The sequence below is a fragment of the Anomalospiza imberbis genome, chromosome 11 (genome assembly GCF_031753505.1).
Source record: "Anomalospiza imberbis isolate Cuckoo-Finch-1a 21T00152 chromosome 11, ASM3175350v1, whole genome shotgun sequence".
Lineage (NCBI taxonomy): Eukaryota > Metazoa > Chordata > Aves > Passeriformes > Viduidae > Anomalospiza > Anomalospiza imberbis.
Window position 1 is genome coordinate 26,457 of NC_089691.1, and position 24,805 is coordinate 51,261.

The 24,805-nt window shown below is 43.3% G+C and overlaps 1 protein-coding gene and 2 long non-coding RNA genes across 3 annotated transcripts; 1 reads left to right on the forward strand and 2 right to left on the reverse strand.

Annotated features, from left to right (window-relative positions):
- The first annotated feature begins 7,524 nt into the window (after window positions 1-7,524).
- On the forward strand, window positions 7,525-21,733 carry MAJIN (membrane anchored junction protein). Its single transcript, XM_068201407.1, has 11 exons — window positions 7,525-7,904; window positions 8,350-8,470; window positions 8,761-8,806; window positions 10,068-10,143; window positions 12,565-12,690; window positions 14,025-14,056; window positions 14,853-14,962; window positions 17,374-17,428; window positions 20,249-20,321; window positions 20,427-20,571; window positions 21,375-21,733. The coding sequence occupies exons 2-11, from the start codon at window positions 8,370-8,372 to the stop codon at window positions 21,418-21,420; spliced, it is 810 nt and encodes a 269-aa protein (XP_068057508.1). The 5' UTR covers window positions 7,525-7,904; window positions 8,350-8,369; the 3' UTR covers window positions 21,421-21,733.
- On the reverse strand, window positions 13,891-14,346 carry LOC137480418 (uncharacterized). Its single transcript, XR_011002888.1, has 2 exons — window positions 14,201-14,346; window positions 13,891-13,931 (listed from the first exon to the last, which is right to left on the reverse strand). It is a non-coding gene; the product is annotated as an uncharacterized lncRNA (long non-coding RNA).
- LOC137480419 (uncharacterized) lies at window positions 18,211-23,908 on the reverse strand. The gene is made up of 4 exons (XR_011002889.1): window positions 23,821-23,908; window positions 23,585-23,737; window positions 21,760-21,839; window positions 18,211-18,489 (listed from the first exon to the last, which is right to left on the reverse strand). It is a non-coding gene; the product is annotated as an uncharacterized lncRNA (long non-coding RNA).
- Between the last annotated feature and the right edge of the window lie 897 nt (window positions 23,909-24,805).

Here is a 24,805-nt window from a genome sequence, read left to right on the forward strand (position 1 = left end):
TCAGAAAGGAAGTTCCACCAAAAGTGAAGCAGCTCCAGTTGCCCATAGCTGAACTGCCAGGTATGATGATGATGATGACATGTCCAATCCCCTTGAAGGAAACTCCAAAACATATGCCCAAGGAAAGAAGGATAAGTAATAGGTTTCTTCTTGAGCCAGGTCTTATGAGCTCTCAGAGAACCTATCACACCTGAAATAGCTCAGCTACCTCAAATGGCATAAAATTAGCAGGATGGCTTCTGAGGTCATGTTGGAAACAGAAAAAGTTCTAACAAAAGGCAAAATAACAAAGCTCTTACAGAGAAAAACCTGAGCCAGGGGCAAGAGGTTCTTGCTCCTGCTAAAACACTCCACAAAAGCGATTATTTCCTTTGTTCTCTTCTTTTTCTAGTGAATTACCTTTTGGCCTCTGTCCAATAGGCAGCCCCAGGTCTGAGGTGAAGTCCCAAAGGTCCTATGAGGTGTCTTTTTAGCAAATTGAGGAGAGAAACTTCCAGGCTTTTTTTCTCTTTAAGCAGACAAAGAATAATTTGGTCACTCCGTCAACAGGGGGCACATTCCTACATCTCACCCTTTCTATATATATATAAAGGAAAGAGGAGAAAGGAACATGATCTGAAAAAGTCTCACCCTTGTTGACAATTTGTAGTTATGCTAATGATTTTTAAATTTGGTTATAATTTTTATTGCTTGTAAACTATTCTTCTATCTTGACTTTCGTGAAATGTTTTTCCAGGCAAGCCACAAGTTTCTGGCTATATATGATTTGAACATATAGAACTTCAAAGCATTTTGAACATATGATTCAAAGGTAGATTAAGAACTTTTTAACACAACAGCAGTAACTTAGAGAACCTTTTTCAGTGCAAAACTATTTTTAAACAATTTTAACTTGTGCAAACTTAGAAAACACAGTCTCTACTTTAAGAAATATCTTCACATTTTAATATGGTTGGCTGTCACTCAGTTATTTGCATGTTCTTCTTCTGGGGTCTTCTGCTGCTCTTGGATTGGCTGTACCTGTGGTTTAACATTTTTTTGTAGTGACCCATTGAAGACCTGCATTTGTAGAAAGGCATGCAAACCCCCGCCCCTATGTCACAAGAGGATGGGGTCCTGAAATTTGTCCTGTCTCTGGATCCTTGATGAAGACTGGTGGCCTTCCCTTGAGTTTCGCTTGACTGGTATTGCTAAAATGTCTGAAAATTGGTGGTACCTGCTCCATAAAATAATTATTTAAGAAATTAAAAACATATATAGCTTTATTCAGCCTCTTTGTGGTAGAAGACACTTCCATCCCTCCCTTTTGCCTTTCAAGGATCATTTTCAGTGATCTGTGTGCTCTTTCTACAATAGATTGGACTGTGGGAGAATGTGGAATACCTGTGGTGTGTTTGATAGCTCAGATTTTGAAAAACTCCTGCAGTTTATTAGAAATGTAGGCTGCTCCACTGTCCATTTTAAATTCTTGAGGAATGCCTAGGGATGCAAATGCTTGTAAGAAATGTTTAATTACATCTCTACTCTTTTCTCCTTGATGTGTGGAAGCAAAAATTGCTCTTGAAAATGTATCTATTGATAAGTATGTATGTTTGAACCGTGCAAATGACTGATATTGAGTTATGTCAGTTTGCCATATCTGCAGGCTATTTAAGCCTTGAGGGTTGACCCCTGTTGCTCTTGCTGGTATGGCTAATTTTTGGCAATTTGGACATGATTGAACAATCACTTTATCCTGATTCTAAGAGATGTTAAACATTCTTACTAAGGCAGGTGCATTTTGATGATAGAAGGCTTGGCTCATTCTGGCTTGTTCAATAACATTGGGAAGTGTATTATGTATTGGCATAGCTAAAAACTCAGCCATGGCATTGCCTTCTGCTAGGAAACCTGGGATGCAGAATGTAAATGAATGTGTATTACAAAGTAAGGTTCCTGTCGAATAGAAAGAAGGAAGATTAATTTCTTGAGCAAAGCGTATAGCTGGTCATTGGAAATCTCTTTTAGCAGAGACCCTTCTGCTCTCTCCACTACACCTGCAACAGAGAATGAATCAGTTACTAAATTAAAAGGAAATGTGAATTTTGAAAAGACCCACACAACTGCCATTAACTCTATTATTTGTGAAGAACTGTCTACTTCTTCAATATCTGATTCCCATTTTTCAGTCTCTGGATTTTGCCAAGGAATCACAGATTTTTTTTTTACTTCCCTGAACTGTCTGTGAAAAATGTAATTGCATCTAGGGGTGCATGGCTTCTTAAGAGCTTAGGAATTAATTTTAGAGATGAATTTAGTCGCTCATGTTTGGGATGATTGACTGATATTTTCCCTGTAAAATTTTCTAGGGCAAATTGCATAACCTCTGAATTTTGAATTAACCATTCCAAATAGATGGATGTGACAGGCAGAAAGATTCCTGCAAAATCCTTTCCTGAAAGGGAAAATATTCTGCATCTAGCCTTTATAACCAATTGTGATAGAATTTCAGGGCAAGTTGTTATAGTTTTACCCAGCTGACGAGATAGGAAAACATGTTCTAAGATTATCAGATGTTCCTTCTTCTCTAGATCCCACTGGAATATTAGACCGTGAAGCTGTGGACTCTCCCCTAAAACTGCAAACAAAAAAGACAAGTTAGGATTATATCCATGAGCCTGGTATGATTGGATGGCTCACATCACTTTATCTAAAGCACTTTGGGCTTCTTTGTTGAATTCTCATGGTGAGTTTAAAGCTTCAGTAGATCACACAGAGGAGCTAAGTCCTGGTTTGAGATGCCTAGCAGTGGACGAAGCCAGTTCAGAGTCCCTACCAGCTGCTGCACTTCATTCAGTGTTCTTGGATTTCTCTTTAGTTGGAGTGGTTACAGAGTTACAGTTTCTTCTGTATTGTTTGCTACTGTTATTTTGCCTTTTATTAGAACTTTTTCTGTATCCTAAATGTAATAAATGGTCCATGGAGACCAGCTCCCTTTTAATGCCTTTATTAAGTAATCAGCTCTGGGTGGAGGCCCGAGGGTCGCTTACACCCCCGCTGCTCCCTTTGGCAACACAGAGGAGGAGGTGATCAGTTCTGCTTCACAGCAGAGCTGGGGCTTCCGCCCTCACGGGCGTGCCTAGGAAGACATCTTCTGACTCGTCAGCTAGGGTCCTCATTCTAGTCCAGTTCCACAGGTGATGGTGACCTTTAAATCCCTGTTGGTGGAGTAGAGGGACTTCCCCCCAGTAGGTCCAGTCACTTAGTTCTTCAAATTTTAGGTTGGCTCGTTGTTTCTAGGGCCTTTTGTTGGATTTTCTTGAGCCTTTCTTAATTTGCATATTCCCAGGAATGTTTCTGGCCGCCATTTTGGGGAGCAGCAGAGGCAATACCCAAGGGATTCAATAAGGGTACAGGTAAGGGGGGGGGGGGGGGGTACAACCAAGGTGTATGTAAGGGAGGTACAACCAAGGGGGGGTACAATAAGGGTACAGGTAAGGGGGGGGGTACAACCAAGGGGGGTACTACCAAGGTGTATGTAAGGGAGTTAACAGTGAGGGACTATAACAAGGGTGTATGTAAGGGAGTTAACAGTGAGGGACTATAACAAGGGTGTATGTAAGGGAGTTAACAGTGAGGGGTACAACAAGGGTGTATGTAAGGGAGTTAACAGTGGGGGTACAACAGGGGTTTAACAGTTATTTACATAATTAGCTTAGTACAACTGTAAGTGCATTAACAGCTCTAGCCATATTGAACTTGTTCATAACACTAAATATTTCCAGGAAGGAAGTGTATTTTTTCCTTCGCTGTTGTGAGTCCTGCTTTCTCCACTGCTGAGATGACCTGATCTGCTGTCTCCTGCACTGATGCTTGGTCCTTTGCTGCTACCAAAATACTGCCCATTATCATGCAAGATGAGGGAATTTGGGTATTGCACACAAGCTGAGGAAAGTACTTTTGCTACATACCACTGGCATATACTCGGAGAATTGCGCATACCATGAGGAAGTAGGAGCCAATGGTATCTTTTTAAAGGGGCCTGCTGATTTATTGATGGCATGAAAAAGGCAAATCATTGTGCATCATCTGGATGCAAATGAATATTGATAAAACAGTCTTTTAAACCAATAACTGTTAACTTCCAATCCTTTGAAATCATAATGGGAGAAGGTAAACCTCGTTGTAAAGAACCCGTTTCTTGAATCACTTTGTTACCCTTTCTGAGATCCTGCAATAACCTCCATTTCCCACTGTTTGGCTTTTAAACTAGGAAAACTGGAGTGTTCCAGGGGCTGGTAGTTGAGGTTAGTCCCGTTGTGTTTGCAGTTGACTCTTGATTCCCAGAGATTGCATTGCATCACAATGGTCTCCCGGGTGCCATGAGGCTCTCCTGTGTCACAATGGACATTTGCTTCCATCAGATTCCATTGTGACACAGTGGCCTCTCAGGTGCCATGGGGCCTTGCTTGCAGGCCTTGTTTCTGCAAGGCCTGACAATGTCTCAGAGGCACCTTGGTCATTGTAGAGCCTTGGATCCATGAGATTCCACTGCATCACAATGGTCAGCTGAGTTCCATGAGGCTGCGCTGTGTCACAATGGACACTGAGTTCCATGTGCCCTGGAATTATCCAAGTGGCATCTGTGTTCCATAAGGACCTACGTTGTTCAAAACTGAAACTTTTTCCCCAAGATTCCTTGCTTTACAATTCCTGGGTTTCATGAAGCCTCCCTGTAAAGGTGTTGACACTTGCTTCCATGAGATTCCATTGTGTAATAATGTCCTATTTTGTTCCATACCAGCTGTTACACAATGGACACTTGCTTGCATGAGCCTTTGAAATTTTCAATTGCACGCTGGGTACACAGGGATCATTCCTCCTAGCAGTGCACAGCAAAGGTACACAGCAGATTACAATACATGTTTATACTTCATGTATATTTACTGTTTTCCTTAGAAAAGTTGTGGTTATGCAAACTATTTCTTAGAACTCATCATTATCATTAGCATATGCAAAACACAAGTGCAGTGCACCCAGATCTCACTGAGGAAGGCTCTGCATCTTCCTCAGTGGTCTGCTGATGAATACTGGACTTCTTCATTGATGTGCATTTTTTACCTTTCTCCTCTAGGCATGCACAGTCTCTTGTTAACTGTTTCAGCAATATTTTTACTGGTTTTAGCAAGTTTCGTACTTCATTGTTTGAAAGTTTTGCTCCCTATTTCTTGCCAAGTTTCATCCTTTGTCTCTAGCTTGTGGCTAGTATTTGCCAGGTTCTATATCGGTTACAATGTATCTTATTCTTGCCCAAGTATGCCTAGGCACAATGCTTTTAAACCTTTCAATGTCCCATTGGCACCTGGCTTCCATGAGGCCCCTGCTGTGTTGACAATTTACACTTTGTTCCACCAGATTCTGTTGCCTAACAACAGTCTCCTTGGTTCCATGAGGCCCCTCTCTGTCACAATGAAGCCTTGGTGTCTTGAGATTCTATTGCATCACAATGGTCTCCTGCATTTTATTAGACCCGGCTGTGCCATAATGGACACTTGTTTCCATGAGCAGTGCCATGGAGTCACAATGGTCATTTACGTTCCATTAAACCCCTCTCTTTTGACAATTGACACTTGGTTTCATGGGATTCCATTGTCCCACAATGTACTCCTGGGTTCCAAGAGGCCACGCTGTGTCACAATGGCCCCTTGCTTCCACGAGCCATGGCTCGGTTCCACTTGCCCCTGGGTTCCATGAGGCTATGCTGTGTTCACAATTGACACTTGGTTCCATAAGATTCCATTCCAATGGTTCCCATGTCTCCAGGAGGCTGTGCAGTGTCACAATGTACACTGGATTCTACAAGAGCTGGCAAAGTCCCAGTGGCACCTGTGTACTATGAGCCCCTACTTTGTCTAAGTAGATGCTTGGATCCATGAGATTTCAGGTTGTCACAATGGTCTGCTGAATTCCATGAGGCTGTGCTATGCTGTGTCACAATGGACATTGAGTTCCTTGTGCTGATGGCTAGGTGACAAGATAATGCTTGAACTATGCAAAGGCTGTAGCTATGCAGAAAGTGTAGTTGCTTTGGAACAGGATATGTGAATGAAGCACTTCTTAGAAATCAGCAAATTTAGCAGAACAAGATAACTGCAAAAGCTAACCAGTGGCTCTTTGAGCAGACAATCTTATAGAGCTTGCACAGAAAACAGAGGTGAAAAATCCAAACCTCAGGAAGACTTATGAGCCTTCATCCAAAACGACCACCAGGAGCCTGACGATCAACTCATGCAGAAACGGCACATGTGCTACAAGGGCTTACATAATTGTATAATTAGAAAATACATTGCAGTATGAAGGTTAGGAAAGTACCATATACACATTATGTAAAAAAGTATGAGATGTAGTACTGTGCAAAGAATGGACAAGTGAGTTTGTGGTGGAGCTATCCCCCTCACTCCTGGAGTTGATTAAACAAATATCTGCTCTATAGGCCCTGTATCTGCTCTGTATGGACTACTGTTTTCTTGCCTGGTTTTCAGGCATCAGTTTGCAACACGGTGGCAAGATGGCACTCTGCCTAGCTGCAAGATCCATTAGCATTAGGGACTCCCTTAGTGCACCCCAAGAATTTCTTGGAGGTTATTCCTGAGGGTGCTGTTCTACTGTAAAGCCAACTTAGAGCCTCCCATTTGCTATTGAAGAGCAGCTCAAACAGGACATAGCCCTTCTTGCTGAGATGCACCCAGAATGGTGGGCTCAGTGTTGTTAAAGAAGGTCAGAGTTGTTAGTGAAGCTGTGTTTTCCACTGCGGTATCTGCTTGCTTGAACATTGGTAGTTACCAATTTCCTGCTTGTGCATGAAATCAATGCATCAATTTACTTCCTGACTCCCTAAGCTTATTTTGCTTTTTTTAAAACCAAAAGACAGTGAAAATCAATTCAAAATTGTTCTGCAGCTGCTGAATTATTCTCTACATCATGTCTTTACCAATGCTGAGGGGAACTATCATGCTGCTGCTTATATGAACAGGACTTCACCCCTCTGACTGGACAGTGAGGGATGCTGTATCAGTCCCTGGATATTAACACTGTGGGAAAAGGAATGATCTTTCAATTCCAGTCTTTCTTTAAGAGATGTAGTATGTAAAAGGTTCCAGCTATATAAAGGGAGGACAACGGAAAGCAGCAGAAGTGGAGCAGGGAGCTGTGTGAATTAGAAAAGGAAAAGAAAGAAGTGCTGTAGTGGCTCAGGATCGACCCCTAACCCCTCTCGCGGCAGGTCTAGTGCCTCCTGGAGCCTCCTGGAGCCTCAGCCTCATCTGAGATGCCACCTCAGCAGCCCAGCTCCGGCCAACTCCAGCACCCGCCACCAGCACGTCCGGCCCCGCTACCCCTCAGAGGAAAGGGGCTGCAGAGCTGCGGATCCGCTCTGGGCCATGTCCCCTCTCCCTACTTGCAGCTGGGCTCAACTGAGCTCGGCAGGATTAGGCTAGGCTCAGCTAAACTCGGCTGGGCTGGTCGTCTCCATTCGGCTCTGTTCGGTTGTGCTCCGCTAGATTCGGCTAGGCTCTCATTGGTTCGGCTCCATTCGGCTCGGTTCGGCTGTGCACGGCACCGCTCAGTCCGCAGTCCCGGCCCGGCCCCGCCGGAGGCAAGGGCTTGGTCGGCACAGTGGGACCAGTGGACGTGGAGCGGAGGGTGGCCGGTAGGCGCCGGAGCTGTCCGGAGGCCTTTCAGGTCGCCCCCGACTCTGGAAAGGCGGCGCCATCTCGCATCTGGCAGGCCAGACTCTGGGTCAGCGTCCGCAGCGGGGCCCGGCCTTGCCCCAGCGTGCCTGGGCTCTCCGCCCCACCCCGGGAGCAGCCGGACATTGCTCGCCGCTGGTGGCTGCGGCAGCGGCCGGGGGGCACCGGGGACGTGCGGTGGGAGTGGGGAGCAATGAATTCTTGCGGGCCGGACTCTCGGGGATTGCTGGGATCCGCGGCAGCCGGGGCTTCCTTCGCATCCGGTGCCGGTCGCGGGCCCCACAGGGCTCTGCGGAAGAATCCGGTGGGGCGGGGAGGGGAGGACGTTTGCCATCCCCATGGCACGAGGCCCGTAAAGGTCCAGGGACCTCGGCAGAGAAAGTTGCAGGGCAGCTCAGCTGAACACCAGGTGGCCGTCTGCTATAGGTATGTCCTCGGATCCTGCTCAAAGACACGGCATTATTGAAACGGGACACTCAGATTAGCCGTTTACTGACTGGTAGGATAATTCTCTTTGCAAATGTCCCCTGGAAGAAAAAACTGCATATAATCTTTTCATACAACAGAAAGAGATGTGGTGAAGGGTTTTAGGAATTAACCTTTGACTCTCCTGCTTTTCTAGTCTGGCGTTCAGGGAGAGAGATGTCATTGAAACCATTCACCTATCCATTGCCTGAAACAAGATTTCTTCATGCTGGCAGGCATGTGTACAAATTTAAAATCCGGTATGGCAACTTCAACAGGTATGTGTGTTAAAGCCAAGAAGTCAGCCTGCTATTTGTTGACTGCATGTAGCAGTGAGTTAATACAAGACCTTAAAACACAAAACAGAAGTGGATAGAAAGTTCACACAGAACAATCCTTGTGAATAAGGGATGTTTTTTAAGAGTAATAGATTAGGAATTAATCTGCTCGCTAAGTATTTTTTCCTGTTCAGTGGGAATTATGGTTTGTTACTGTTTAAACTCTTACTTGAAATGTAGCTTCACTGTGTTTTCACTGGGATGGTTCTAACTCTCTCTTTGTTTCACAGCTCTCCCAGTCTCAGTCTCACTGAAAGTGCTGCCAAGGAGTTGGAGGTAGGAGCTGAGGCAGATCCATAGGACCTCATATGGATGTTAGACTGAACAAATCATATGCTTGTTATGGGACTGAGAACATTTTGTCAAATGCAGCATTTCAAGTCTGAGTAATGGGGAACTTCCCTGGAGAGTCTGAGCATTGAAAAAAAAAAAAAAGACACAAATTAAAAATGTTCGTCAACAGGCAAAATTTAATGTAGAAGAGTCATGCTTTTGTTTGAAATATTCCAAAGAAGCTACTGACTGTTAAAATTGGACAAATGGAAACTCCTGTTTGTTGAGCTAGTCGCACCCAATTCCTGTCTGATTCCTCTTCAGAGTCATTCTTGCAGGAGCTCTTTCCCAGGATTTTGGTCTCAACCTTGAAACTGACTGCCACTTTCAAGTTGTCAGGCTTGACTTAGCTGTTAATCCCTCTTGGTTTCTCAGGAGCTGTGGCGGTACTGGTGAGCTGTCTCGATGGAGGTTAATCTAATGCTAAATTGCATGTGCTTTCCTTGCAACTGTGGAACCAATGGGTGTTCTTTTAATGATGCCATTGCTTTGTGTCCAAGCACAAACAGATGATAACAATGGCTGAGTTGTGTTGTTGTCATCTTCTTCCTGAGATGGAAGAAGGCCCTTGCCATTACTAAGAAATTGAAACAAATATACTGCCTGCTTAAAAATGCTCCTTCCTATTACTTAATGTCTAAAAAACTTCAAAGTAAAGTAATAGCATTGAAAACCTTACTGAAGAAAATGTGCTGATTTTAATTGATATGAAGAATTACAATGTTTTTTCACTTTTGAAAATGTTGAAAGGTATTACTGGAAAAAGTTTTGTGCTTGTAGAGGAGGAGTTTGTTGGGGCTTAACTGCAGTTGCCTTGCAACTGATTTGGGTCAATATTCAGAGAAAGAGGAGTAGGTAAATTTTGCTGGAAAAATAAAATGACACTCCTTAAATTTAAAACTTCTTAAATTTAAAAGCATACCCCCATTTTCGATAGTAATTCTTCTATGTTAATTCAAGATTAAGGTACTCATTCACCTAAATTTCTATGAGTCTGTCAGTGCAATACACTCTAAAATGGCAGGAGGGAGCGGGGAGAAAAAGGGGAGGAGGAAAAGCAGAATATCTAGAACCCGGTCTTTAATGTTTCATGCAAACTTTAAAGTAATGTTAATTTTTCCCCAAGCTTTGAAAGTGTACTTGACAGTGGAATTGTGACTATGTTTTTAATATTTTTCCTTTGTTTATTTTTTGGTCTCTCCAGGAAGTGATTCGAGTAATCCTTGGAAATCTTGATGATTTACATCCATTTTCTACAGACCACTTCACCGTCTTTCCATGTATCCTTTCTTTCCTACTCATAAAAGAAAAGATTCAATGACTTGTATCTGTTGGGCATTGCATAAGTCAACATTTATGTGTAGGAGTGTGCAGATCTTTAGCTGGAGTAGTACTACTTCAATCTTTGCAGTTTGACATTGGCTGAAGGTATTGTGAACACCTCAGGTGTTGCCATCACCAGAGAAGTGATGTGACAAGAGTGTTTTGCAATGTTTTCATCCAAACGGCCCTATATTCCAAATTAGGTTTAGCCAGAGCAAACAAAGGTGTACATAAAGTGCCAGGAAGCCCACCTCATGCGCTTGGAAGCACAGCCAGTGCATTGTTCCCAAAAGTTCGTAGAATGTAAAACACTCCTTACAGGACCAGCAAGCCTGGCTCATGGGCAGGGAAACTCACAGTGCTGTACTTGTTAGGTCCCTTAAGGTTAAACCACTGTGAGCCTTTGGGGATAGAGGGTGGGAGCAAGTGTGAGTCCGTGCTCATGTCTCCACAGACATGGCTGAGAGAAGCAAAAAGCACCTCACAGAGTGAACTTTACAAGAAGCAGTAGTTGAGCTAAGATAATTGGAAGTCCAGACAGGCTTTCGAACGCACAAAGCCTGCAGGATTGTCATCCAGTTATCCTGGTCCCCTCTTCAGTCTTTGAAGCCTAGAAACAATTGTGAAGCAAATGTCATCGGCACAGTATCCACCTTACTGTGCTCATGCCTCTCAGTCCTGTGGGACCAGTCAGCAGATCTTTTCTATCTTCCCTAAAGTTGGCAAAGAAGCATTGAGCTGCTGTCAGTCTGGCCTGCTGTCCATAGACAGTGCTGTAAAAGCTGTGTGCAATTGCACAGCATAGTCATATATAAGCACAGGTTTTGAGGAGTGTAGTTTCCCAGGATTTCACTTTTGATATAGAAGTGCTCAGGCATTTGAGATTGGAATATTCTACCTAGCAGCTGTACTACAGGCTCCTCCTCCTTTTAGGTGTTTTATCATCAGAATGCATAAGTGGCCTTCATTTTTTTTTTCTTCTGGCTTGTGCAACTGGACAGAATTTAGTCATGTCTGCTACATATTCAGCAGATTTGTAATTTAAAGTGACAATAACTTGATAAAAGAGATGGTAACTATTAATATTTCTGTTGTAGTTACTGTTCTGTAATGGGTTCAGAAGTTACTCTCCTGAGGCTTTTGTTGAAGAGAAAAGTAATTCAGTTAAATGTTAGTGTTTTCCAGTCCTAAAGGTTCTGACAGTTTTTGGATCAGATCTGGCATCACCTCCTGTGACTCTGAGTGCCCAGGAGTAATGAATACCTCTGACACATTCCCCTCCTGTCTTAGAAGACAGCATTATGCGTCCTAATAGCAGGCAGGAATGAGTCCATCCTCTTCCTCTGTCCGAAGCAGGTACATATGACAGCATTTTACTCATGTTAGAGTCAAGAAGATAAGGTAGCCAAGAGCATCATTATACAGGAGACGCCCAATCCAACCAACATTATGAGTTTTCTCTGAAGCTCAACCAGTTCTGTCTGTGTGTTTGAAGAGTGTTTGGTTTACAAACTTGTATTTCCAGAACTTGTAAGTCCATCCACATGCTTAGTCAGCACTGGGCCTGGAAGAGAACTATGAGCTCAGAAGCCTGGCATGAGGAGTTGTCTTACAGTTGGCTCCTCTCTGTAGAGTGACTGAGTGTCTTTGTTAATCACCAACTATGAGTCCTTCAATCCAAAAATCAGGAAATTCCAGTCCTTAAAGGAACTGATTGTATCAATGTTTCATCATCTTCTGTCCCCGAGATGTTAGTTTCTGCTAGCAAATGAGGACTAACAGAATTAATTTCACCTGTTTCTCCCTGAGATCAGAGGTGTGTGAGGAGACTTATGTCCACCACCATTTGAACTCCCAAGCAGAAGCTCCTGGATGCCAGAACTGGACTCACATGAAGGAATGGCTGTAACTGTGGTGGTTGTCATGTCAATTATCTTTTTTTCCCCCCATTTTGAACTGTGAAGTAAATTTAATGATGCTGCTTCTATGAATCCAAATCCTTTTTAATTTTTAAATAAAATTTAAAAATAATTCCTTTTTAATTAGGAAGACTGCTGAAGAGTTTTTTTTATTTATAGGTTTGGAAGAGCCTGGCATGTTTTTTTGCAGGAGGGTGTCAGTACTGAAGGCAAGCACAGTTAAGGGAACAGAACACTATTAATATGGGTGACTGATGGGGCAGTGTGGATAAGTAAACCTGAATAAGTGTTTCCTGTAGAGTGCTACTGGAGCAGTTTCACAAGTTCAACAAGTTATATTTGCTCCCTTGTGCACATGTGCAGTGTGCTGTGACTTTTGAAGCTTTAGAAGACATTGTCAGGACTCATGCTCCTTTGAAATGTTAGTATTGTGTTTTTAAGTCTTACCATTTTTCTCAGATTTGAGTAAATGGGAGCGAATATCAAAGATGAAATTCAAACATGAGAATGTCCGTCTCGTGCCTTATCCCTACATTTGTACGTTGTATCTAGAATTGAACTCATTTCAGCGAAACATACCTTGTGGTAAGTCACTGTGATTATATTTGGGTAATTTCTGTAAACGTCTATGATCTATGTCTTGCTTTTCTGTTTTCCTTTGCCTACTGTATCTGAATCAGAGAGAGCAAAACTGCCTGTGGGATGCCTGTACCATGTGTCTGAAATAGTGCTTATTGTCTCATATTGCTTTTCTAAAATTCCCTGAATTCCTCTTTGTCTTTCCAACCACCGGTGACTCATTAGCTGGTATTTTTATGAAGCTATGTCCAGTGACTCCCAACCTTCATTTTTTAATGTCAGTCAGTGGGCTGGAGCCAGCATATATATATATATATATATATATATACAAAAAAAAAAAAAAAAAAAAATATATATATATGTGGGACACATGTTTTTCTTCCTTGTGCATGACTACATTTGTTGACATATCACACTCTTTGTTGCTATTTCCCTAAAGAAATAATGGATTTTTGTAAAAAAAATTATAATAGTAATCATGGTAATAATGTCTTTTATATAGATAGCAAGCATTTTCACCTCAACAGTGTCTTGTTTTCCAAGTTTTCTATGAATTCTCTGAACAACCTCAAGCCACAGCTAAGGCCTGTGTGGGACTCTACATTTAAATGCCCCTGTAGTGAAAACTGAGTATTCATACTGTTTCCTGTTGTGATTATCAGGCTCTGGAAAAACTTACTGTTTTTCTTTAATGACTGCAGATAATGGGATCTTTTTAAGATGGCCAACTAGTAATTTCTTAGTCTCGCCTATTTGCATTTCCTATCAAACATCCCATGTTTGGATGTAACCATGGAGAGTTCACTCACTTCCCTGCACACCTGCTACAGTATTTAATTGCCTTATCCAGATAGTTGTACAGCATTGCTATTCTAAAATTAGGAACAGTGTAAGGCACTGTTACTTTCAGACTTGATGTCTCAAGTTTCTCTTGGTGGGAATTTTTCTTCAGGGAAATATGTGTGAATTCCATACATCTTACAGCTGGCCAGTATTCTCTAGAGGCCGTGCTCCAGATCAGCTTGCATCTTCCATTGGGTACCCAAAACACAGTGAGATGCTAACTGTTCTTCAGGCCCTTCTCTTCTGAAGATACCTTTGACTTCTTTAAGACAAGCAATTGTCCCATCCCATTGATATCTGGGGTTCATAGCCAGGAATTCTGGTTCAGAAAGAGCTGTATTTGAACGTTTTCTATTTCAGTGTATCTGCAGGTCCAGACTGTTTCCCAGTAGTTTATCTTGCTCCTGAAAGAGAAATTGCAGTGCAAAAATGTACTTTTCAGTTGGTTAAAGAAAGTCTAGTCTAAATATTCACAAGGTTTTATACCTCTGTTGCAGATAAAGAAGTAAACAAGAGCAATGATGAGCTTGTAAGTTGTGCATTTGGTTTTGTTCTGTTGTTTAATTTATGTTCTAGGTATTCTTGAGAAGCAGAATCTATGCCTTTAGGCAGTGCTAGGTTCTCCTACCACTAGGAGTCAGTCAGGCAGTATAAAGTGTCACCGAATTCTCACCTAGAACTATCCATAGGGAGAGACATTCTTCTGGCAGTTCTGCTGGGCTTGGAAAGCAGTCCTGTATCAGGACCTAAGAGCCTGCTGCCTTCAGTTCTATGGATTTTCTGCAAGCCTGACTGAGTGAGCTGTCCAGTGTTTTCACCACTGGAAGAATCTGTGAGGTTGATTTTGTTGAGTAATGAAGTAGTTCCCTAGGTACTGTGTCATAAACAGCAAAGTTATGATTATTTGAGAAGTTTTTGTGTAATGGGAGCTCAGGGTGGGTTTATTTTCAATATAGGTAGGTGTCTGAAGTGAATTAATGAAGAATATTTCAAATCCTAATTCCCCCAAGGAAGTGTCCAAATTCCCCTAAGGAATTTTTTCTATCTCTGCATTCCTGCTACTTACGTTCCTTGGTGGTCCTCTGAAAATGGAGAAAATAGGATGGCCTAGAAAGAAATACTTTGTTTAAAACTGTTGCACATAATTCTCTGGCTGAGCTCTCAGTGCTTGTTTTAGCCCTGAATCCTTTTTTTTTTTTTTGTTTTTAGAGTATAAGCAGGAACAATTTTTGCAAAATATGAACGTACGTTAACTATGAATTTTGTTCTAAAATAGAAAAGTCAAAATCAATTGTTACCAATACCAAATTTGAAATGCTTTGAAGGTCAGGAGAAGAAAAGAAATGTCAGAAAGTACTGCAATGAAAGAAGCAGTGAAGAGGAGAAGAGTGGAAGTCAAATATGATACCTCATGCCCACAGTCATGTATGGACAGGTCAGTTGACTCCAAAAGAGTCTCCCAGGGCACATATTAATATTTTTAATGTCTCTTGTACCTTCTTCTTGCTTCATTTCTATGCAATCCTCTGCCCCATTTTCCTTCTTCCTTTTTTAACATGGCTAACAGAATCCAAGCATCATTGCTCATATTGGGAAAAAAGTGGTCCTGTACTTTTCAAATTCTCATACCATTGACCAGAGCTCTGCCTGTTTAATTCCTCTGTGTTACATCACCTTTCGAGTCACAGTAAGGTAATAGCTCACTGGCCAGACAGAACAGTGCATTGGCTTGCACACCTGAGTCTAGGACAGCAAGGGAAGAACTGTAACCAGTTTTCCACCTGCCTCCCAGCCTGGTCTATTGAGCCAGCTGATAAATGCTGCCCTCTTGGCTTGAGGCTGATGGCAAGATGCCTAGGAACTCACTCTTTTCCAAGTGCTTTAAAGTCTCATGAAATTGCACGTGTTGTGTGTATACATGAGTATTCTCACACAACTTCACCATATGTTTCTTTGGTAGCTAGACTTCTCATGGTAATTCCCAAGTAGATCTTTATCTCTGGATTTTACAGAATGGTTGAGGTTGGACAGGTCCTTTGACATCATCGAGTTCAGACCCCTCCTGCTCAAGCAGGGTCACCCAAAGCAAGTTCCCTCAGGTCTTCAGTAGACTTTGAGGGTGGAACCACCACAACTGTGGAGAGCCAGTTGCAATATATGACCACAGTTCTAGTAAAAAAGGTTTTTCTTGTGTTCAGATTTAATTTCATGTTTTGCAGTCTGTGCCCTTTGCCTCTTGTTCTGCCAGAAGGCGAGAGGGTTGAGGAGAGCCTGGCTCTCTGTTCTTCATTTCCTCCCATCAGATATACATTGGTAAGATCCCATCCAAGCCTTCTCCAGACTAAACAGCCTCATCTCTCAAAGCTTCTCCACTTGAAAAAAAATCCCCAATCCCATTGTCATGTTTGCATGTGGCCCTTTGCTGTAAGTCCCAGTGAGTCCCAGTCATGTACTGGGGTTTCTGGTCCAGACCGGGACAGAGAGGCCTGAGCAGCCTTGAGCAGAGGGGAGAAATCACTGCTTGAGGGCAGTGGTTTGGCAGAGCTCTGCCTAATTCAGCTCAGGGTGAGTCACTCAGCTCAGCTGAATCACCCTTCCGCATGAGGGTACAGGGCTGGCTCTTGGCTAACCTTGTGCTTAGTTCTTGACTACCTCTCAGATACCCAGTGTTACTTACAGGCTGGCAGGCTTCTTTCTTCTTAGAGTGTATTTTTTTAAAAGAAGAAAATCTATACCTGTGCTGAATCCTCACAAGTCTGTGGCAAACAATCCTGGATCCATCAGTGGTCAGAAGTGTTTATGTGCACCTTTCCCCTCCCATGTACAGACTATATCCAATCATCTACCTTGGTGCCTTATATCCTACCCAATTCCCAAATGTGTTTAATGCAGACATTTTAACAAAGTCTGAAGCCAGTTCTTTTCCTGCTCATGCAAATGTAGTCCTTTAATCCCACCTCCATTTCCCTGGCCTGTTTCTACTCACAGTACAACTGTTGGATATGAGGGAGGAATGAGCCCAGGATTCAGAATGCTTTTTTATTTCTTTTAGCCAAAGACACAAGTTGTAGATTAATAAAATACAAGGTCAAAAAGGGCTATTTGGTGATCCATTCTGGCAGTTCTCTCTAGGTCCTGTATTCTGCCACAGCAGTTATGATTAGAACAATCCGTAATTCTTAAGTGTATGCTTGAATTCAAAATCAAATTGGCAAGCACTAGCTTCAAGCCTTCTGTAATTTTTTTCCAGTTACACTGTTAGACTGAAAAGCTCATTCAGGCTGAGCATCTTCCCTGCTCCAGGAAGGAGTGTGTCTGCTGTAATGAGACCAGCTGTTAGTCTTCTTTCTGGACAAGTTCTTTTGCTCCTAAGTTGTCTTGGGGGATTTGGGTTTTCTTGGGGTGCTACTGAGTGTTAAGAAATCAGAATCTCCAAGTGGCCAAGATGGTTTTTCTGCACATGCATCCCTTCATATTTCCCCATATGGAGTTTCCTCTGCCATTTTAATGCTCCTTGACCAAGTCTTGCAAGATCTTTCTGTGGTTCTTTGCTACCTGCCCTTGTAACCTTGTAGGATTCACAAGCTTTCTCAGTTATCTGCTCATCCCTCTTTTCACATAACACTTTTTGTCTTTAACTGCTTCTTTGTCATCGTAGAAAAGCCGAATGAGTGCATATTTTCATTTTTAAGGAAGACTTTGAAACTTGATTACAAATATAGATTAAGGGTATGTATCTTGTTGAGTAGAATCCTACTAAAGTCCTGGTTTCCAGTGAAGTACTTGTAGTGGCTGCTTCCTTTTTGTGACTTTTTGTAAACTCAGTTTTTACTTACTTATCTTTAGAACTGGAGCTGACTGTGTTCACCACATGAGTAAAGCAGAGCAAGGATTTGAAAAGGTAAGCTACAGAATATTCAGATAGAGACAACAGCACCTATTTAGTCCTGGACCCTTACAGTGGCAAACATAAAAATGTCTGCAGGTAATTTGTCCCTTCTTTCCCTGCATCAATCACCCTCATAATTTTTGACATTTTTGACTCTTCACCAGACTTAGCAAAGGAATGAGTTATATTTTTTTTGAGATGACACAAACTTTTCTGATTGTCAAGCTACAAGCTTGGGGGGTAAGCTCAGCCTCTGAGAGGTGAGCCTGAAGGATGCCCTACCTTTTCTCCAAGACTCCAGTCCTCTGTCGTCTCACATGCCCCTTTATGGAGAACTCCACAAAGGGCCAAAAGTGAGTGCTGGCATCTTGTCACTGGCTTTGCTGTGACAATGTGCCACTCCCCACCAGTGTCCCTCTCTCTGCTGATGGCCGTGCAGGCATCACCCTGTTCCTGAAACAGTGCCGTGCCTTTTCTCACTATGTCACCAGAAGGCAGATTCATGACACGATTATTCCAGAGGGATTGGCTGTTGCTCTCTGTTCTCCAAAGACCTTGTTAGGAGGAGAAGATTCTTTTTCTTCTAGCCCACAGGCTCCACGCCTGCTCAGATAGAGCTGCTCTTAGTCACACCCTAATGCCTGTGTCCTCCTAGATGTTGCACATCCTCCTAAATGCATTTCATATGTTTTGTGGATACCCATTCTAAATTTAATTCAAATCCCTACCACACTATCACCTTTCTGGCTTTTTACCCACCTCTAACTTTTTTGAAGAGAGTTTTTTCCAAGGAGGCAAAGACATTTCTCTTGGATTTGCTCACAAAGGAAGCCCAAAACATTATTTCTGAACAGGGTTTTTTGACAGGTTTGTTGGATTTGCAGGATAGGAAGAAGACTGCCTAGTAACTCCTTGGGAGCTTTCAGTTAAAAATAACTTACCTAAAACAAGCAGGTTTATTTGTCTCTAAAACTTGTATCCCTTTTTCTTCCCCCCTTTGCTTATCTTTGCAGCATAAGTGACTGGTCTCTACACATGCCCTCTCTAGTTTCTTTCCTCAGGTACTCCAAACACTGTTGGTGTGATAAGGATCATTTTCTGAAAGATGGGTTTTTATTCACCACTTTGCTATAATCAGTGTCTCAGAATTCCTCTGTTGATTGTACTGTTTTCAAGACATTAGAGTCTTTGAATGCTGGAGCTCCAGGTTAGCAGCTTGGACCCTGAGAAACAGTATGACAGGTGGCAGAGGTTACTCTAAGTTCTTCTTGTATTAACTAATGTGGGAGGGCATGTCTTGAGTGCTTTCCTGGTAAACTGGAACTGTGATGCAAAAATAACTCAGCAAATATCAACTCAGGTGAGAAGAACCTTCTCTGGAACAGCTGCTTGTGACATCATGACTTGTCCTTGAAATTGCACTAGTTAAGGCACTGTTAAACTGAGAGGGTTGTCTGGACACAGCCTGTTCTGTTGATGAACACCAGATCAGGTGTCACGAGTACTGTGTGAAATCATGAGCAGAAGTCCTCTTAGTAAGTCCTAACATGCATTTTTAGAAGATGAAAGCCAAATATTTCTGTGACATGCTTTCCATTTGGGTTTTGTTTGTTTTTTTTCTTTTCATTCAGGTTGAGAAGAAAGATTAGGTTTAGGGTAAAAACATGTCAAGTAGCTCCTGTACTTTATTGGATGTTTTCTGGTTGTTCTTGCAAGGCTCTTCCTCAGTTTATCAACAGTGTATGGCTTTGGTTTCAAATCCATCTAATATTTTATAATGCTTCTCAAAATGGGAAGGGTTTCATTAAACAGGAAGGAAATCTGTCTACGTAGTACCTGTGGGATTGACTTAGGGACGTTGGATTTGGAATGAGGAGCAAAGAAGTGCCACCGGCACATGACTGTTCAATGAATTGCCTTTTCAGCTGTCATCCAAACGTCTCCCAGGCCTGTGATGCTGACATCTGATGAGGATGAATGTGGTCAAGCCTGCATGTCTTTTCATTTACACAGTGCACTAGTGAGAGTCAAAGAAAGAAAGAGACTCAGCCTGTCACTCCAGAGAATTTTCCTAACTTAGTTAATGCTCTCAGACTAAACTGCAAAGATCTCAGGCCATCAGAGGTTTGGAATTTTGTATTAACCTGAGCTTAGATGTGGCATTTGGAGACATGGTTTAGTGATGGCCTTGGCAGTGCCAGTTTAGCAGTTGGACTCAATCTTACAGGGCTTTTCCAACCTAAACAGTTCTGAGAATAATGCAAGGGACACACCATTAGGACCTGTCATTGTTTTAGGGTTTACTCTCTTTTAGAAGCTTACCTGCTGGTTTTGCTGTGTTTCTATATGCTTATTTTGTTTTGTGTGGTACTTTGTGTTGTTGTTCACCTTTCTAATGGGTATTCCTTGCCCACCTCTTGCTTCTGGAACCTTTCATTTTTATCCCTTCCAAATTAAGTCTGTGTCCCAGGACTGTCTTAGAAGGGTGAATGGCCAGGGGCCTGCACTGTCAAGGGGCTGAAGTTTCCCACAGTTCTTCTGTTCATGTTTTTTGAAATCTCTGCCTATTCCATAGGTACTATTAGTTCACTATCTGGTATGCTAAAATCTTCTAAATAAATTACAGCTTTATGTTATGTCCTGATGAAGGAAGTGTAAAAATACCTTGGTGAAGAAAGTCCTTATTGTAACAGAAAAAAATCCCTAAATGAAACCACACAACAAAGAGTGTAGACCTTGCTTTTTAATACTTTTAGGAAGGAAGTTAACAAAAATCTCTGTACTAGGGCATTTACCATTATGTAACAGTTCTTGGCTTCCTTTTCCTTTTAGAATTCCTCCAAAGCAAATGAGCTTGAGTTCAGCCCAGCATCCCTTACTAAAGACTGTGACCAACTGAGTTTCTGTGAGTAAGGAATTCCTGGTTTCCACAGAGTTTCATTCCCCTGGATATGCAGGGAGTGTGTAGAGAGTGAGGTTGTGGTTTTGTTCTGGCTGCTGTTTTTTACAGGGGGGCCTGTGGAATTTGCCCTTGAACAAAAAAGGGCAGCCAGTCAGGCCGAGGGTGCAGGGCAGCTGCTGCAGCAAATGACCCAAACAGGAAAGAAAGGAAACATGAAGTCAGAAGGAAGAGGTCTTTCACAGTTCTGGAGAAGGTACTAATCCTGCACTGATGAGCAGAGGCAGTCCTGGCTCTGTCCAAGCCTGTGTCAAAGGCTGATTCTGGCAGTGCCAGGTTGTTCTCCATAATTTTGAAGGATGGAGACATCTTTTCTGTGGTTAAACCAAAGTCTCCCAAGGTAAAAAAAAAAGGGATATAGTTTTATCTTATGCTAAGGGGCAGCATTACCACTAAATGTTCCTCTTTTGAGTTATCTTTGGGAAAAAAACTCCTGATGAGAGAGGGTCACTGAACCTCCTTCACAGCCCTTACACGAAGTGGCTTCTCTCAGCTGAGAAGTGCCAGCTAAAAGGGTCTTCCCAGATGGATCTTCAGCCCCATTAAGATGCATGTTACATTTATTTGGCCATTGAGCAAATCTGGATTTTGCAACTCTGACTCCCAAAGGCACCATTTTAAATGGAAATCAGTGTCACTGTTCAGACACCTGCTGGCTGCCAAAGGAGTTCTCTCATGCTGCTGAGACTGGATCCTGTGGGTGCTGTCCATCACTGCACAGAACCAGATGGATATTGGCAGCTACTGTTTTTTGTTATTTTTTTTAAATAAAACTCCTTGTTAATTGTAATGTATGCCATTCCTTTAATGACTGAGACCAGACCATTAGTGCACAAGTTACTCATTGTTTCCTCTATTTTTTCAGTTTCCCTCTGTATTGTTTTGTACTGGCATTGTATCCTGTTAGACAGAAATTAGCTTTTTTCCCGATATTCAGAGCTCTGTGGAAAGCAATATTTTAAGTCTAATGTGCTCTTCTTGTTGTTACTGTTTCCCCAGCATCATCTTTTCGCCACTACAACATCTTTTTGCTGGAAAAAACTGACCGGGAAGTACTAATTATTGTGGAAAGGTAGATTTGTAGTATGAATATTGGGTTGCACTGTTTCTTCTGTAATTCAGCTTTTCACATTGCTTGTCTCAGCTATTAAATGCTTTAAATTAAATTCTACTTTGCTAATGTTTTCAAAGTAATCTTGTAAAGATGTTCGATTAGAACAACATGTTGGGTTTTTCTTCACATCTTAGAGGTTTTGGAATAGAGCAAGAAACTTGCTTTTAAGATTTAATGCTTAAGTGTCATACATTGTGAATTTCATGTTATGTGGTATTCTAATAAAACAAGCATCAGTTTGGAACTGTGTGTTATTTTAATCAGACTTACCCATGTAGAAGATACTCTTTCCCTCAAAGAAGCAGCAGAGGTTTCTAGTATTAAATGGACTCCAGTACTATGCTTCACAGCTTTAAAAAGGTCAAAATTATGGATAAACATTTTGCATTGCATATTGCCACTACACTACAACGTGGGTAAATAGTTATGCAGTCAGTATGTAATGGGATGAGGTTGGAATTGAACATTTCAGACATGCCAAGGCCACACTCAGGCAGCTTTTGTTGCCATGCTTATGCTTTTTAAATGATCTGTCATTCTTGAAGGACCCCCTGAGCTGGGCAGCTGGCTATAGGTGAGCCTGCTTGGGCAAGGGATTGGGCCCAATGGCCTCCAGAGTTTCCTGCTAGCCTTGGCCACAGTGTGATAGGAGGAAGTGAGAGTTTCTTTCCCTTGTTAAACCGTCTGTGTCTTGACCCATGAGCGTTTTCTCACATTTGCCTTTGTGCCTCTCTCCCCTGCCTCCTGAGGGAGTGGGAGTGGGCAGCGGGACAGGGGGTCACCTGCCAGCCAGGGCCACCCCCTCCCATCCCTGAAGGGACTGCAATCTGCAGAGAAGCCAGGTGGGAGCACAGGCAAAGCAAGAGCCCACACTGTACACAGACCCTGTACCCTGCACTTGGCTAGTGGCATCGAGTGTGACTTGCAGCTGTAATGAGAAGGAGGAGAGAAGTCTGAGGGAAAGCAGAGCCTGGGAAAGGGCAGGAAGGAAGATGGGCCTACTTCAAATAAGCATGTGTCCTGGGTAACCCAAGATGTTATTGTCGTCCATATCTATCGGTGGCCCAAACTTGTTACTGTCTCGTTATGATCCAGTGCCATGGATGGAAGTTGACACGCAATGGACAGGCGTTGCTGGGGTTCCTTTTCAAAGTCAGGGGTCTCTCAGGCAGACCCCTCTTGCCTTGTTATCTTTGCTGAAGGCAGAATCTTTAGGATTTTTCTGCTGGTTTTTCTTTGTCCCCTTCCCTTTTGTTGCTCTCTTGCATCTTGGCCTGCCTCAAGGCAAATTCTAGGAGTGCCTGTCAGCAACACTGTGCCAGAAAGAAGAGAATGGCCCTGCTCCAGACTGAGTTGCCCATAGCTTGCCAGCAGTGCCCAGCTGAGGCAAAAAGCCACCCCAGCCGAAAAGGTCACCCCAGCCCAGCTGCTTTGCCTTGCCTTGCTTTACCTTGCTGATCTCTGCCACAACGAAGGCAAAGTCTCTCCATGAGTTCTAGCTGTTTGCTGAGTATCACCTATTGGAATGTACCCGCTGCCTTTGCTGATGGAGAGATATGTAGGAAGGCTGACTGTATTTTCCCTTTGTCTCCCTAAACATGGTTACCTGTGGCAGATGCCTACTTGAAAGTGAGGATTTTGGGTTTCTCTTTGTTTCTGTGGAGTTTGTGGGATTTAGCAATTTTGTATCTAGTGATTATTTCCACCAGTAAGGAGAAATGAAATATGAGTAGATAAAAGTGGATTGTGTACTCCTTTTGACCTACAGGGGGCTGCATGTTATTTGAGTTTTGTCACATACACCTGCACAGGACACAGGGCTGCGAATGGCCTCTCAGCTGCTCAGCAAGAAGTGACCAGCAGTTGTCTCAGGGGAGACCATGGGGACAAGTGATCACCTCACAGGACTGCAGAGACAAAAGCCCCCTTGTCTCTTCCCTCCCTGGCTGCCCCATGGCTGCGCTTTGCCATCCTTACAGCCAAACAGTCTCCTCTGGGTCTAGGACTAGTGGAAGGGATGTGGACCTTGTGGTGGCATAGCTGGACATCCCCTCCGTCATGCTGCTGGGGAAGTTGGAGTCATTTCTGGGCCTACCAGGCTGTCACAGCATCCCTACTTCTCTCTGGTACAGCTCCATGGAAGGGAAGGGGTTCGGTGTCCTTTTGTCCCCATATCTGACTCAGTGTCATAGGGTGCTGGAGCTCATTCTGCAGCAGCCCCATATGGGCCTTCCCCATGTCCCTACAGCTGGAGACACCAAAAATGGTGACATGGAGCAGTGATACCTGGTCCCAGTTATGCTTGGAAGAGTCACATACCAACATGGATACCTCTGCTGTGTTTGGTTGTTATCAGGACACCCCACCTCAGACTTCCCCTTGGCTGTGGTTTGAGCTCAGCCTTCGCCCTCAACATTGGGCACTCCTAGGAAAGGGGAAGAGAAACTGCATGTGAGAGAGAAGCAGTGGATATAGGATATTGCAGGGTAAGGCTGACTCTGGTCACCACATTGTCCCTGCAGCACTGGACACTGCTGCCAATTTGGACAGAGCAGAGGAATGGCTCGCACCATTTCTGTTCCCGTGCACGGGGGACTCTCAGGGAGGGGGACTGAATTCCTCACCAAAGCTGGTGGGAAGGAAAGGGGAGTTTCCAGGCTGCAGCTGATCCTCAGACCCTCCCCTGATGGGGAGTTTAGGGCAGAGTTCAGGCTCTTCTACACTGTAGGGTGCAGGGAAGCAGAAAGGCAGCTCCCAGGCTCCATGGCATTGGATAGAGCTCTGTGGAAAGCTGCATATCCACTACAACTCCCTGGAATGGGCTTGATGGTGGGGTCCCATCCCCATCCCAGCTTGAAGATCCCGTCCAGCCAACTGCCACTGCTCCAGGAGTCTGATGACTGTCAGTGGGAAACAGTCCTTTCCAGTCTCCCCTTGGGGACCACCACACTATAGCTGCTCTAGTCCCTTCATTTCTTGCACACCTTGAAGAGCTCCTGGAGAACTGCTTCTTCATCCATCTCTGACCCCACAGTTATGGTCCAGGCTGGAAGTGCTCATCACCTCAACTCTGGAGAATCCCTTCCCCAGGATGAGACCAGCAGTGCTGAAGGGTCAAGGGATATTACCATCAACTTTTCTCCTTCACTCTCTTACCCCTCAGAGCTTTCCAAGGCCATAGCCTGGCTCTCCTGCAGGTTTGACACATCACTGGCTTACATACCTGTGGCTCATCAGAGTGGCCTGGCTGTGGGAAGGTTGGGAGCTGACAAAGAAGCAGGGGGCCAGTACACAGCCTTGGGGCACAGAGAGGCCA